Raw genomic sequence first — 16,741 nt, 5'->3', positions numbered from 1 at the left:
GGAAACACACTTGTTCTTAAGTTATAACTAACTTTAGAGTAGAACTTTAGAGTTAGAAGTTACTTTTTAGATTTGATTAAAGATTACCACAACACTATTTTTACGGCGTATCAACTTGCACAGATTATTCATTCACCCTTAGACTCAGGAAATAAATAAAATAAATAAATAAATTGGAAATGCTTTCTTCAAGCTATAGTCGCTATTGGAAATTTGGAAACATGCTTTTTCTTAAAGCTATAGGCACTATTGGGAATATGCTTTTCTTAAAGCTACACAGTAAAATCCTCAGTGTTAAATTAACACTGCTCAGAGCACATATGGTCCCACTCTACTCTCTACTCTCGAGTGTTAAAGTAACACTGAATCAGTGTTAAAGTTAATGAGATAATTAAGTGATGATTGACCATTAGTGATGACACCTGATGATAATGAGCAAAATCACCGAAGAAAAGAGAAAAAGAAAAACACAAGAACTACGACTGACTATAAAGAATACATTAAATCTCTGAAGATCTCAGGAGAGGAGGATTAAACAACTCCACAAACAGCATTACCAGCTCCACACATTACTAACCAGATTTACTTTATGTCTGTTATACGTCTATTGAGGTTTGGATGTTGATGTTTTATTGAAAAAAATAGTTTTGTTTGAAGTCACCATTATGGTGATCAGTGTTTACTTTAGTTGAGCTCTTGATCCAAATAATAAGTTGTTAACATAATTTTATCTCTGGCTGCTGTAGCTGTTTGATATGGTTAGAACAGCAAGAGAAACTTGATGCTTGTTGTTTATGATACAGTTGTTATCATCATATAGTGCCTTATTTGCTGATCTCCTGGGAGTCATTGATTATAGTAGCCTTGTTACTCTACAGCAGGAGATCCAGCAGTGTTTTCATCAGATAAACTGAACAATTATCAAAATGTTCGTACATAAGTTTTATACTCCAGTTTAATAACACATCACACAATAAGCACGTCTAACTCTTGCAAGTACTACTCACACACAGACATCAAGAATCAGCCTATGAAACTCAACAATGGTGACATGCCGCAATGCATTCTGGGTGCATTAAGCAAAACTCATATATGGCTCCCAGAATGCATTGCGGCATGAAGCATGTCACCATTGTTGAGATTCATAGGCAGATTATTGATGTCTGTGTGTGAATAAATTTTGCAGGAGTTAGAAATGTTTAGTGTACAATCTGTATCAAAACTTATTCAGCTTTTCTGTTTAAAATTGTGCTGGCTCTTTTCTAGAATCACATTAAAAAAAGTTAATAGTATGTTGTTCATACTCAAGTCATGAGTATGAGATCATGAGATCAATTAATTCAATCACTACACAATGATCAATCTCATCACTGAGCAGCCGACAGCATCTGATTGTGTTTACACTTGCTTTTCTTGCCATAGCAAACTCAGTTACAGCAGCCAGAGAAACACTAACATTAAAAATTCATCAAACTGCCCAACTAAAGAAAACACTGATCACCATGATGGTCACATTAAAAACTAACAGTTTTCTAAACAAAATCAAACAAAAATTCGGTTAATTCTCAATAAGAGCTTCTGTAGACATATAACAGACATAAAGTAAATCTGGTTAGTAATGTGTGAAGCTGGTAATGCTGATTGTGGAGTTGTTTAATCCTCCTCTGCTGAGATCTTCAGAGATTTAATGTATTTTTTATAGTCAGTCGTAGTTCTTGTGTTTTTCTTTTTCTCTTTTCTTCAGTGATTCTGCTCCTTATCATCAGGTGTCATCACTAATGGTCAATCATCACTTAATTAATCTCTTAATTATCTCATTAACTTTAACACTGATTCAGTGTTACTTTAACACTCTGTAGAGTGGGACCATATGTGCTCTGAGCAGTGTTAATTTAACACTGGGGATTTTACTGTGTATAGGCACTATTTGGAATATGCTTTTCTTAAAGCTATAGGCACTATTGGAAATACGCTTTTCCTTAAAGCTATAGGCACTATGGGAATTTGATATCATTAAAGCGGTAGTTAAAGCTGATAGAGGTGTTTTGGGGCTTTATCCTGATATATTGCTAAGATACGTTTTACTCGCGGTCACGTGACCTCACATTTCTTATGTATCAATTTATTCCTAGCACTTCAGCATAAATCTAAGCACACTTAACTGATAGGAAAGGGGATGAATGGGGTTTTATCTCTGAATCTGACTGCTTTTATGTCATCTATGTTAGCCTACCTGAAGAGTCATCCACAAGCTGATCAGCAGGATCCATTATTTGCCTTGGAGTAGGGAAAGCTTGTGTCCAGAGCCTGGCTTGTGTCACGGTGTGACTTTTCCTGGGGCGGAACCATAGTGGCAGAGATTGGTTCCGCCCGGATCAAACACCACTACTTCCGGGTTCCCGTTCCAGCGCCAAAATCAGAGATAATCGGCGGCAGGTGCTCCAATGAACAGCGCGATCTCTGGATTGGATGAAGGGGAAGTAGGAGGAGTATAAAGAGGGCTTCCAGAATTCAGTTGGGGGTCAGTCGTTGCAGCGGTCATACACAGCCGCAGCTGTTAGTTCCGGGTCGGGCTCAAGCTGAGCGTGGGGGTAACCGCTTCCAGCCGTTGCGGTGAGAGGATCTGGGCATCTGGGCAAACACAAAGGATAACACAAGGTGGATATTGTGGACTGAGCGATCAAAGATCCGGAGAACTACAAAGAGAAGAAAAGAGACGGGGCTGAGTATAATACAGACCGAGTTTTGCATTGTGATTCAAGTGTCAAGTGTGTGTCCGATTCTGAGAAGTTACATGCAGGACAGTTGCCGGAAGTGCTGATGAACAAATCCCTTCGGGAGAGAGAGCACAGCGGCCAGGATGCGAGCCAGACACTGAAGGAGAGAATAAGACGAGCACACGGGTTGATCAATGTGTGAGTACCCTGAGAAACGTATACAGTAACAAATTCATCGGAAGTGTATCATCTGTGAGCCTTGTGACGTTGAAACTAGGAACACGAGTGGTCCCACCGCGGAGAATGAGCGTGGGAGAGCCAGAGACAGCGGACAGTGAAAGCCGCCGGGGTGGTGTAGCAGCGACGTCCCTCTCGTTGGTTCTTTGCTATACCAGCGCTTCAGCGATCCCCCCCCCCCCCCCCGAGATAAACGACGTGGGAAAAGTGGTCTCTGGACCTTAAGTACACCTGGTTAGTGTGTGGAGTGCCGTGGGTGAGTCAGTATCTTGACTTTGAGAGTGTACACTTGGAATCTGCTGTGTTGTGCTGTGTTGTGTTGTGTGCGTGTCGTCCCAAAGACCACTTTCCAGGCTGACCCACTCTCTGGGGAAGGTACGATCCCGAAGCTGGCGGAGTAACTAGCCCTAACATTCACGCTGTGAATATCACCCTACTCTCTGTCTCTACGGTGGTAGCACGACCGGAGCCAAGTAAGAACTCTCTCGAATAGCTATTGATACGTGCCTGTGTCGGAGGAAATTTTGTGTGCGTGTGCAGTGCCCGAGTGGAGGAGAGGGGAACGCTCACACACGCTCGGAGCAAAGTCATACTTACCTGCACTTACCTGTGTGAATCCACCTAGAGAAGCGCCCGATCCAGCACCACCGCCGTGGTCAATCCCCCCTTGAGCCACCGCTATCACGGAGCCTGAGACGAAGAGAAAGCGAAACTGATGAACCGTGTCTACGGAGTCTGTGAGTGATATCCATTGAGCAAAGTTATACTTACCTGTATGCCAAACAAAAGTCCCAGTATTGACCCAGATCCAGCGGATGCCCTGGAGGTACCTACTTCTATGACGCCGGCCCCTTGATCCATTCCTAAAGGAAGCCGTCGGACCACGCCCGAGGAGAGAGGTACCCCTGTCGCCCCCGTTCCCAGCACTTACCCTTTATATCCCTGTGTCCAGGAGAAGGAGTGAGCCGTGGCGTAAATCCCCCGAAAGGTCCGACCTGGGAAAGAGAAAGAAAGAGTCGAGTGAGCAAATAGCAGGACATTGAAGCCAGACATTGAGTAAAGGGACGAGACGACTTATCTGAGGTTCTCCTGCGACAAGAGCCGGCGAGCTCTGAGGCGGTGTCCTCACCCTCCAGTCCTCTTGGATTTTAGCCCCTTCCCTTCCCCTTCCCCCATTTTAAGTAAATTAATAAAGATTTGCAATTTTAAACCTTACTCCAGTTTACACAAGAACTTCGGGAACTCCAGTTTTTACTCCAGTCCTCGTTGTGTCCGGTCGTGTGGGGTATCCCTGGGAACCTCCCAGAGGTGGAAACTAAGGGAGGAGCGGGACTCACGCGGTCCGCTCCGACCTGTGACACTTGCTTCTGTCTCCGCCGCTATGCATACTGCTAGCTTCCCTCAGAGCGTTATACGGCTCATTTTCTGTGCATAGAGGCTGCTACAACTGCAGCTTCAGTTGGGGGGGAGGAATGGTTTCAGCTCTCCTAGTCCTAATTCTTTTGAGTGTCCACTAATGCTGCTGCTGTCCCCTGACTCAATGCTATTTCATAGTGCTCATGAAAGGTCAGGAGACTCATCTGAACAGAACCATATTGCCATTAATTTGTAATTCCATCATAAGTTTTCTAAGCATTTTAATTGACTAATTCCATCCTCTTGTTTATCTCAAGGGGATTGCCAGGTGTGGTTTGTTTGGGGGGAATAGTTAAGCTCTCCCAGTCCTAAACTGTGTGAGCGTTCCCTAATGCTGCTGCTGTCCTCTGACTCTCTGCTATTTCATGGTGCTCATGAAAGGTCAGAGGACTCCCTGAACAGAGCCATACCGCCAAAAACTAATTAAATTCAGATTCATCAACTATTGCAAATTATTCAATTAAAATTTCTAAATAATTTTTATTGTCATGTGTATTCTTGACTTAATGGATCTGACAGAATTATGTTAAGCCCGCCCACCGACTCTACACATGCTGTGATTGGCTTGACCAGAGTTTGGTTTTTCCAGCTCTCAGGTCTACCGAGAGTTGCTAGACTACACTCGCGGCAAAATAAATTTTCTGCCGCTAGGGTGCGTCTAGATTTCTAGGCTGTGACGAAGACCATTTGGGTCGAAACGTCTTTTTTAATAAATCTTCTCAGCGACTCTCTCTAGGACCAAACTTGTCTACCCCTGCTCTAAGTAGAGGAAAACATGGTATAATTGTACCCTAAAGACTAATTGTGTACCTTTTAAAGGTACAGTTATACTATTTTTCTAAGTGTGTATAGTGCATGGGGAGCCCGCTTCTATTTTGCGCCCTTGAACGCCATTGGCGTGCAGTTTCTTGCCCGCAAGATTTTTTAATAAGGCTTCAGTAGATTCAAGGAGGGGATTTCCCCATAGTGACACCTATGGGTGACTCAGTGTCGAGAGACTGACTCGAAAGAGAACAGCCTCTATTTATCACCGAAAAAGGCCAATAGACATAAGATGCACTGTGCAACTCACACACTGCCTGAAATAAAGCAAACAGTGATACAATACAATGTCGTTTCAATTAATATTTATTTGTATAGCACTTTTTTAAACAAGCATTTTATTCTAAAGCAGGGAAATAAAGGAAAAGTGACTATAACAGTCCTCTGTGGTTAACAAGCTGAAGGCAATAGCAAGGAAAATTGTTTTTTGCATTGACCTGTGCTGCTTTTCCTCTGTTATTCTAAACATGCGCTACAAAAATGTTTGACCATTGTACTCGAGTTAAAAAAACACATATGTATTCTGTATTGTAACATTATTTAAACGTTTGTTTACATTACTTATTACTTTTATATTTATTCACTTGGCACGTTTGGTCAGAACGTAGAGGCATTTCACAAACAGGAAGTTGCAATTTATTAGCAATGCTGCGTCAATGTGAACATGCACTAGATTGATGTATTTGACTGTTTTTGAGATGTTCTCTCGTTTTTAGAATCACAACACTAAAAATGAATGTGAAACGAACTGTTGAATTAATAATCAAATGACAGTGTTATAATAAATGGCGTCCTGATCTTCAGGGTCCTCTGCGTCACAGGATCTCTTCATATTCTAGAGAAGAAGTGAACATATGCATCACAAATAAGATCTCATGTTACACCTTCACAACAACAGCAGAATAACTCACATCCAGTGTGTCATATTCAGCACATCTGGACTTGGGGTCAAGGGTCATGTAGGTGTCCGCAGAAGACTCGACCTGATGACACACAATGATGAGAGAGTTAATTCTCCCTTTATAACTGACAGGACACACATGAGAAGAAGCATGAGAAGATTGCCACACTGTTGCCACTTGTGATCCTCTGGGGTTTTGCTCTGATGGAGTCGCTCGTTTCCTGTGAGAGAAGAAGAAATGAACATGAACACAAACCGACTCTGAGTCTTCATGACGGTCCAGACACAGAGTCTCTCTCACCTTCTGATCAACAGCCAGACGACGAGCATCAGTATCACAGTCATGACAGCGGCTGCACTGATTCCCACTATGACTGAAGACCGGACGCTTTCTTCAGCTGTGCAGACGAGAGAAAGAGAGAGAAACTCTTCTGAGACCAGCGCTTTCACTCACTACATACAGACACTGACCTACAAAACCAGGAGATTCTCACCTTTAACAGACAGAGACACAGACGCTGATCTCCGAGATCCGTATTTATTCTGAGCCTCACAGTAGAAGCGTCCACTGGAACTGGAGTTAAAGCTGGAGATGCTGAAACTCTGTCCAGATCCAACAGCTGAGGTTTGATCCTCCTTAAACCAGCTGAAGTTCAGAGCAGGAGGGTTTGAGTCACTGCTGCAGCTCAGAGTCACTGAATCTCCCTCCACTATTACAGACCGACTGACCGACACTGAGACACTCTTTGGAGGATCTGAAGAAAAGACTCAAATTACTCAGTCGATCATTTGATCAGTCAGGATTGAATTTAGATGAACAGGTGAAAGTGTGTGACGTACATCTGACACTAAGAGTGACGGCATAAGACGTCAGAATTTTCTGATCTCCAAGTTGTCTCGCTGAACAGCTGTATGTTCCCGTATCTTTACTGCTGACCGACTGCAGCAACAGCTCATTCCTCTCGCTCGGTTTTGATAAAGGCCTGCCGTTTTTATACCAGAGGAAGTTTGTTTTATTCGAGAGGGTACAGGTGGGCTTACAAACTAAAACAGGCGAATGTTCCTCAATGACCTCTTCAGGAATCTCCACTCTGAGCTCTGAAATCACAGACAAAACTGATTTATATGAAAGAACAGAGTCAAATCTGTCAGAGCAATATTAGTGTGACTGTACCTGTGACTTTGAGCTGAATCCCAGGACAAAACAGATAATTTGGTTTTTCTTCATTTGTCAGGATTCTCAGGCAGTACATTCCTTCATCCTCACATCTCACATTACTGAGTCTGAGAGAGAACGTTTGATTGTTCTGGAAGACCTTAACTCTGCCTCTGTAATCTGTATGATTCAACAGATCGATGAGCTTGTCTTTACCTGGGTTTACGGTCCAAAATATCTCAGTCACAGTGAGATTATCTGGGTGTGTATAAGTGCCTGATAAACTTGTTGTTGAACCTTTTAGCACAAATGTCTTCACACTCGAGTACTGAACATTCAAAGCCTGACTGCAAATCCCTGGAAAATATAAAACAGGAAAATACAGATTTTAAAATGTATTCTGTGTCGTACAATCCCAGCCAGCACAGCCATAAGGGGCCCAGATGGGTTTGACCTGGGCTGTCTAATCATTCAGTCCCTGCTGTGTTCACACCAGTGCCATAGGCAGAAAGTGGATGACGGGTGGGCCTCGAATAGTGTGGGTGGGCCGGAATAATTTGAGATTGAAACATAGCAACAGCTAAAATATGTTGGAACTTTTATAGTGTTTTGTCTTTTAATATAGTCTAGTTCTACATGTTGATGCCTTCTCAAGCCCCCGTATGAGCTGTGTTTGTGATGTTTGAGCGCGACACACGGAAGGACCGTTTGCAAGGTTGCTTTATTTTTGAAATTCCTCTAGGTGATACTACACAGCAAAAACTCCAGTGTTAAATTAACACTCCTCAGAGTTTATTTGACTCCACACTCAAGAGTGTTAAAAGTAACTCTGAAGAAGTGTTAAAGTTAATGAGATAATTAAGAGATTAATTAAGTGATGATTGACCATTAGTGAAGACACCTGATGATAACAAGTAGAATCACTGAATGCCATTTTTAAGTCACCATTATGGTGATCGGTGTTTGCTTTAGTTGGGCTCTGGACCCTTGACATTTTAACATTAATTTTTGTCTGGCTGTTTTATAGTGGCCAGACGTGTCTAGAGATAATGTGACCAGTGGTTATGTTTTGACAAAATCTTCATGAGCTGAATCACATATGTTATTTAGAGCCTAATCTTTGAGTTAGGTTTACTTTATTGATTACAGCAACCCTGATTCTTCAGCACAAGATCTGTTGTTTTCAATATAATCAGAGAGATTAAAAAAAATAACAATAACCTGTTCAAAAAAAGATTTGAGCTTCTCTATCATTTAGACACACAGAGACGTCAAGAGTCAGTGTATGAATCTCCACAATGGTGGCCATCAAAAAGCTTTGTGCAGTGCATTCTGGGTGCACCAATCAAAACTCACCAATGGCTCCCAGCAGCATGAATAAATTATAAGATTAATTGTTTTAGTATTTTTTTTTATTCTAACCATTTTCTTTTATTTTTGCTGTTTTATGTGACTTTTTAGTAGCTTGTTTTGTGATGTTCAGAGTTGATCTGTGTATTTGATATGCTGTTTGTCACCATTGTTGAGATTCATACGCTGGTTCTTGATGTCTGTGTGTGTGTGTCTAAAGCAACAAAATAGTTGCAAATTTTTTGTGCAGATTCTCATGATGTAGCTTCACAGAGCTGTTGTACTCTATAATGTAAGATCACCACATCACCCACACAATTAGAGATTGGTCTTATTCCATCAGGTCACTAAATGATGATTACATTAATAATATTAATCTAAACATAATCAACTCCTAAACAGATTTTCTCTGTGCTTTCTTTGCCATAACAAAATGTGTTTTCCAGACACACAGTTAAAGAAGCCAGAGAAAATAAAACTAATGTTGAAAAGTCAACCCTTGACTTGATAAGGCCAAATAAAGCAAACACCGATCACCATAATGGTGACTTAAAATGGCGACTCTTTCCATCAGTGATTCTACTTGTTATCATCAGGTGTCTTCACTAATGGTAAATCATCACTTAATTAATCTCTTAATTATCTCATTAACTTTAACACTTTTAACACTTTAACTTTTAACACTCTTGAGTGTGGAGTCAAATAAACTCTGAAGAGTGTTAATTTAACACTGGAGTTTTTGCTGTGTAGTGTCGCAGAAATGAAATACTTAACCTCTAAGCACTAGCTCCGTGCAATCAGGTGTGAACGGCTGCAACGTGAAAACAAAAACAAAGCAGGAGAGAGATCCAACCCGAGTCCCAATAACTATATCACGAAAAGAAGTCCTGTATAGACAACCTGCCATTGCTAATACATGTGGCTTATGTACATTTAGAAAACCACTTGCTCACAAATATTACATGCAAATATTGCATAGCCATGCCACGGCGGGCCAGACTAAAAACCTACCCATAGCTTACAAGTATGGCTGATAATATCATCATAATCCTAATGATCTGTTAGTTCACTTTCAAATGACAAAAGTGTTACGGCGTCCAGTCATCTTTGTCAAGACGTGTTTCTTTCTTATATGTGTCATAAAATGTCAGTTTAGCCATTATTGCCATATTATGGCCAGTATAGCCATATTGGCACGAAGAAGAACATAACAATTAGGGCTGAGCGATATATATCGTGAGATTGTTATGCGCATCTCATCAGTAAAGCCGGTTAATTGATTAGTAGTAAATCGCCTTCACCTGCTTTCAGATGGAGCGGCATTTACTACAAAGCTAAAACTCCAGTGTTAAATTAAGAAAGAAGTTAGAGAAGTTAATGAGATAATTAAGTGATTAATTTAGTGATGATTGATCATTATTGAAGACACCTGATGTTAACAAGCAGAATCTCTGAAGGAGAAAATCATAAATTATAAGCCACCGTTATGGGGATGGGTGTGTGCATTAGTTGGGCTCTTGACCTTCTGGGTCTTAACTTTAGATTTTGTTTGTCTGCTATTATTGATTTATAACAGTCAAATTAACAAAGAAAAGTGTGATCTGATAGTGTTGGCTATGTTTTGATATAATCATGCTGTGATCAGAAAAATGAAACTTATTGAGATAGTTTAGTTTAACTTGTTAGCAGCAGCTTTGTGATTTTACAGTATGTGATTAGCATTTTTTTCTTATAATCCAAAATATTTAATAAACATTGTTCTAATCAAAAGACTTTCAAATTAATTTATTTAGAAACACAGACGTCAATAATCAGCCTGTGAGTCTCAACAATGGTGACAATAATAAAGCATGTTGCAGTGGCTACCACCAATCACAACTCATTAATGGATCCCATCATGCATTGCGGTATGAATAAATTATGATCTGAATTGTCTATGTAATTCTCTTTTCCTAATTGAATATTCTGCTCGTCACCATTGTTGAGATGCATAGACTGAATCTTGACGTCTGTGTGTGCCTAAAAAAAATCTTTTTTTTTAAACATTTTTTAAGAAATCCTTTATATTATATCTAAATATTATATATTTATGCAGAATCACAGTTAATAAACATCAACATAAAATTAAAACATAGTTTAAATGATGATTGTCATAGTATAACGAACGGATCACTTTTTTGTCTTTGTTCTTCTGGCAGTTATAGCTCAGATACAGCAGCCAGACAAAATCTAAAGTTAATAACATAAGGGTCAAGAGCCCAACTAAAGCAAACACCCATCCCCATAACGGTGGCTTACAATTTGAGATTTTCTCCTTCAGAGATTCTGCTTGTTATCATCAGGTGTCTTCAATAATGATCAATCATCACTAAATTAATCACTTAATTATCTCATTACCTTCAACACTCTTGAGTGGACTCATATACACTCCCAGGAGTGTTAATTTAACACTGGAGTTTTTGCTGTGTACAAAGAGCCGTAGTTAACTGACAAGCTGAGCCATATCGCATTAATTATCGCTGGCGATACATCCGCAATATTAATGCGATATGGCTCAGCTTGTCAGTTAACTACGGCTCTTTGTAGTAAATGCCGCTCCATCTGAAAGCAGGTGAAGGCGTTTTACTACTAATCAATTAACCGGCTTTACTGATGAGATGCGCATAACAATCTCACGATATATATCGCCCAGCCCTAATAACAATACTACTGGCGTGATGTAACTGAAGAGACTAATTAGAATATTTGTATTAATATTAGAATAGAGCTCTTATGCATGACAAAATAAAATCACATTTAAAATAATTATTGAAGAATTTTTAAACGTTAGAAAATAGTATTATTAAAAAAATAATAATGTATTTTCCTGGATCTGACAGGATGGGCTTAGGCCCACCCGTAGCTATGATACACTTTGAGAATAAAAAGGTACAGTGGAGGTACAAAACGAATAACTGTACCTTTAAAGTTACACACCATCCACCATCAATCGCCACTTAAGCTAAATTAAATGCTATCAGAATCATTCTCGCGTTGTGGTGATTCCCCTGTTTTGAATTTTGTGTCATTGACGTTTTAATCAAGCTACTTGTCCGGTAGACCAAGTAAAATCCTCCTCTCGTCAGCTTTTTGCATTTTGCACTCTACACTCTAAAAAGAGATGTGTTAAAAATGACACATGTTGTGTTAGTTTTAACACATGTAGTGAGTGTGCTCAGGGACAACACATGTTGTGTCAAATTTAACACAATAAATGTGTAAGTCATTTTAACACACACATTGTGTCAGGTAATCACATACTCAGATGTAATTTTAAAAATAAAGTGAAACTAAATTATTAAGCATTTAATCAATAGTCGAGTACAGAACGCATGTGCACACAAAGTACAATGTTTCAAACTCTATGACTCTATAAACTCAATTATTCACACTTCAACACCACATCGATGCTGCTTTTGAGAAAAGATCATGAAGAGATAACAGTTGACCGAGTTTGACCTTTGAATTAAATTAAAATGTAGCAACTGATAAAACATTCTATATAAATAACTTTTATTTACTCAGGCCTGTTTGTTTGAGAACATAAACACTGCATACAATGCACAATGATGGTGTGTGTCGCGCTTTATAATATGATGTGTTGAGAACAACACAACCAGATGTGTTAAAAATTGACACATGTTGTGTAGATTTTAACACATGTAGTGTGTGTGCTCAGGGACAACACATTTTGTGTAGATTTTAACACATATTGTGTGTGTGTTCTCAGGGACAACACATGTTGTGTAGATGTTAACACATGTAGTGTGTGTGCTCAGGGACAACACATGTTGCGTAAAATTTAACACACAACCTGTGTCGTTTTCTTTAACACATCTCTGTGTTACCTGTAACTCAACTAATGTGTTATTCCTCTTACACAGAAGTGTGTTAAAACCTTTTACACAATAATGTGTTATAGTTACACAACGTGTGTCAGATGTGTGTCACATGTGACTGTATGTGTGTATTTGCCAGAGTTACTCTTTGGATGAACACTGACACGTATTGGTAACTTGTGTTTAGTCCATTGACGTTTAATAAAGAGTGTTTGACTGTTTATTGTATTACCTGGATGTTTTAGAAATCATGAATCTACACAAACCAGCTCTTATTGAGATGAACAGAGGTTTAGATGTTGATGGTTCATTGAATGTTTCATCTGAAGTCACCAGAATCGTGATCAGTGGCTCCTTTATTTGAGCTCTTGACCCTTTACTTGTCTTATAATTCTCCTCTTTCTGCTATAACTGCATTTTAATTAAATATGTTTGTTATGGCATGAAAACACGATCAGAAGTTTCTTGATCAAGTCATAATCTCAAGATCTGATCCAGTTTATGTGTAAATGGATGGCACACATTTACTTTATTTGTGTGCTGTTAGCTATAAAAGTTTTGTTAAACTACTTCATGATGTCCAGCAGTGCAGAATTAATTTTTAAAAAATTCAATGTTTTCAGAAAGTTTAGAGCTGCAGGAGATACTCGTCAAACACACACACATCAAGAATCAGATCATGAATCACAACAATGGTAACAAAAGCTTCATCCTGCAGTGCATGCTGGGAGTCATGGATGAGTTTTGTACTATGGTGACTCCCAGAATGCATTGCGGGATGAAGCTTTTGGTTTATTACCATTATTGAGATTCATGAGCTGATTCTTGATATGTGTGTGTGCCTGTGTGACACCATAGACTAGAACATCCTATGTGTACTGTGTTTCTAAAATCAAATGTGCAGATAATGATAACAATAACATTAAAAAAATTATTAATAACTGATAATATTTTTTACAGTAAAGTTTCACATATTAAACACTTGCTGATTTCAGCAAATGTATGAGATGATAACTTTATCATCTGATCATAGTTTTCTCATTGTAATTTCTGCTGCTTCAAATGTGCATAATAAACACACAGTCACAGCAAACAGAGAAAAACTGATGTGAAAGAGTCAAGGGTCAAGAGCTCAAATAAATGAGCCACTAATCACGATTCTGGAGACTTCAAGATGAAACATTCACTGAATCATCAACACAAATCCTGTTCGTCTCAATAAGAGCTTCTGTCTGACAGAAATAAAGTCAGTCTGGTCAGTGATAACAAGTGAAAAGCGGTGAAAGCATTTGAAAAAGACATTGAAAAAGACATTGAAAAAGAGGTATGATGTGATTGGCTGCCAAAACACCCACTAACGTTCTATCCAGAGTAACATTTATTTTTTACATTTATATGGATCTGACAAGAGACTGTCAGAGGTGGAAAGTCCAGGTTCAGAAAATAAAAAGTCCTGCTCTGTATTTTGTACTGAACACCTGGATTTGCTAATAGCACAGTTTTTCAGACAGGAGGTGGAATTAATTAGTGAAATCAGCTGACTGAGTTCATGAGTGGAATAAAAATATGCCAGGACTTCTACTTCTTTCTGGCCCTGGATTTGACACCTCTGTTTAAATGCAGGTGCAAACGTGATATTGAACTAACATATCAGTTCATAAAGTTGATTCAATTATATTATAATTCATTTTTGTTGAAATCTCAACAGTGCTTCACCATTATCTGAGGGTGCAAAAGTGATGTTAAAAAAATATCACTTTGTAATGTTGACTCAACCTTATTACCATTGATTTGTGGTTAAAATATCAGTATTGCTTCAACATTAACTGAGGGTGCAAGAGTGATGCTAAAGTAACATCACTTTGTAACGTTAATTCAACACTGACTCAACATTGTTTCAATGATTGTATACTGCACTCTCAGAAAAAAAGGTACAGTGGAGGTACAATTTTTTTTTCTTGGGGAACAAAACGTATAACTGTACCTTTAAAAGGTACACAATTGGTCCTTAGGGTACAATTAACCCTACAATTAACCATTGGCAGGCAAGTTCGGTCCTAGTGAGCCGCTGTCCTGCAGAGTTTGGCTGCAACCCTGAAAGACATCTATAGAAGCTCTTATTGAGAATTAACAGAGGTTTAGATGTTGATGATTTATTGAAAATATGTGGTCACCATTATGGCAATCAGTGTTTCATTTAGTTGGGCAGTTTGACTCTTGGCTTTATTTTGTGGTTTTTGATATAGTGTTAACAAAACACATAATCTGTTCAAATCAAAAGAAGCCATAAACAAAAATTGTCAAGAAGAAAAATATTTGACTGAAATCATCACTGACTGAAACTATTAATAAATAATATTCACCAACAATACTTTCTTGCCACAGATCAGACATTCTGAATTTTGATTTTTAAATGCATTCTAGGGGGGGGAAATTTTAGATGCAAAGAGATATCAAGAATCCGCATATGAAACTCAACAATGGTGACAACCTTAATGCTGCAATGCATGCTGGGAGCCATGAGTTTTATACTGTGGTGGCTTAGTAGGGTTGGAGCTAAACTCTGCAGGACATCAGCTCTCTAGGACTGAACTTGCCTACCCCTGACTTAGAGATAGTTCACCCGAAAAATGAAAATTAGCCCATGATTTACTCATCCTCAAGTCATCCGAGGTGTATATGACATTCTTCTTTCAGACGAATATAATCAGAGTTTGTTTTTGTTTTTTTTTTAAGTCCTGGCTAATCCAAGCATTATAATAGCAGTAATAGTTGCTCTGTTTTTGAAGTCCATAAAAAATGCATCTGTCCATCGAATAACTGCTCCACATGGCTCCGATGTGTTAATAAAGGCCTTCTGAAGAGAATCGACGCATTTGTGTAAGAAAAATATAATATTTAAAACTTTATCAAGTAAAGTTCCAGTCGACCGCCTCCCATGGAAAAGTGTTGAATGTTGAAAGTGAAACTCAAGATGCGTGCGTGACGTCATGACGAGCGGACCTGGTCGCGTTAGTCTTTCGATCGGCAAAGGACCTTTCAACACTTTTTCCATAAATTGAACACGGAAGGCAGTCGGCCGAAACTTTACTTTATAAAGTTTTAAATATGGATATTTTTCTTTCACAAACGCATCGATTAGCTTCAGAAGGCCTTTATTAACACCCCAGAGCTGCGTGGAGCAGTTATATGATGGGCAGATGCATATTTTATGGACTTCAAAAACAGGGCAACTATTACTGCTATTATGATGCTTGGATTAGCCAGAACTTTTGTAATATAACTCCTCGGATGACTTGAGGGTGAGTATTTTTTCATTTTGGGTGAACTAACCCTTTAAGGGTACCACCCCAGTGACAAGCCATTGTACCCTTAAAGGTACAATTATGTACTTTATTTTCTGAGAGTGTATCTGGGAAGGTTTAGGTTGAGACTCACCTGGAATCACGAGCAGAGAAACCAGAGAGAAAAGACAAAGCATTCTGGAAGACATTGAGCAGATGATTAAAATAAGGGTATTTGCATGATTTCAGATACATATGGATTATTTTCATCAGACAGCAACAATCAATCAATCTGCACTGAAACTGTAAATAATTAGAGAACTGTCCTACCTCGCTTCACTGTAGGATTCATGTATTAAAATGACAGTTGATCTGTTTGGAGAACTTTGTTTAAAAAATGTTAACACACTTCCTGCCTTTCTTCATTTCCTCTGTGTAAGTGTGGACAATCCTTCCCGATTCTATGTAATCATGCACTCTTGAATTGACGCAGGTGACAAGTTAAGTGAGGTTTAATGACGTTCAAGTTTTCAAAAATGAGAATCTGCATTCTTGTGGGTTTTTAGGCCAATTCAGACACGCAGACACAAAATATTTTTTCTACTGAGAGAATATTAAAATGTCCATCCAATAAACTTTTTTGCAGGTGCTAGATTAGATGAAGCAACTCAAAGTCAACAAGTATCTGCACACTGCTTTTGCTGCTCCCAAAGATTTGTTAAAAAAGACATTGCAACCCAAGAAACCGCCCGCCAATGGCGTTCAAGCGTGCAAAATAGAAGCGGGCTCCCCTGCACTATACACACTCAGAAAAATAGTATAACTGTACCTTTAAAAGGTACACAATTGGTCTTTAGGGTACAATTATACCATTGTTTTCCATCAAGTTTGGTCCTAGAGAGTCGCTGAGAAGATTTATTAAAAAAGACGTTTCGACCCAAAGGGTCTTTGTCAGGCAAACAACAATAATTTGTATCAGT

At 39.0% G+C, this 16,741-nt stretch overlaps 1 protein-coding gene across 1 annotated transcript; it reads right to left on the bottom strand.

Moving 5' to 3' along the window:
- Positions 1 to 5,477: 5,477 nt before the first annotated feature.
- Positions 5,478 to 16,117, bottom strand: LOC307123095 (B-cell receptor CD22-like). The gene is made up of 9 exons (XM_079811485.1): positions 16,092 to 16,117; positions 15,916 to 15,959; positions 7,268 to 7,606; positions 6,934 to 7,191; positions 6,588 to 6,848; positions 6,395 to 6,491; positions 6,263 to 6,314; positions 6,104 to 6,175; positions 5,478 to 6,027 (listed from the first exon to the last, which is right to left on the bottom strand). Exons 2-9 carry the CDS (start codon positions 15,956 to 15,958, stop codon positions 5,956 to 5,958), a joined length of 1,194 nt encoding a protein of 397 aa, XP_079667611.1. The 5' UTR covers position 15,959; positions 16,092 to 16,117; the 3' UTR covers positions 5,478 to 5,955.
- Positions 16,118 to 16,741: the final 624 nt, after the last annotated feature.

Source organism: Gobio gobio (genome assembly GCF_949357685.1).
Source record: "Gobio gobio genome assembly, chromosome: 3".
Taxonomy (NCBI): Eukaryota; Metazoa; Chordata; class Actinopteri; order Cypriniformes; family Gobionidae; genus Gobio; species Gobio gobio.
Note: the sequence above shows the minus strand (reverse complement) of the source record. Positions and strands in the feature narration are given on the sequence as shown.

Excerpts from the sequence above, each read along its gene's own strand:
- LOC307123095 (XM_079811485.1), bottom strand. The coding sequence starts at position 15,958 with ATGCTTTGTCTTTTCTCTCTGGTTTCTCTGCTCGTGATTCCAG. Across the intron at positions 6,849-6,933 it reads CGTCACTCTTAGTGTCAGAT|ATCCTCCAAAGAGTGTCTCA; the intron begins GTACGTCACACA and ends TCTTTTCTTCAG. Across the intron at positions 6,176-6,262 it reads GAGGATCACAAGTGGCAACA|GTCGAGTCTTCTGCGGACAC; the intron begins GTGTGGCAATCT and ends GTGTGTCATCAG.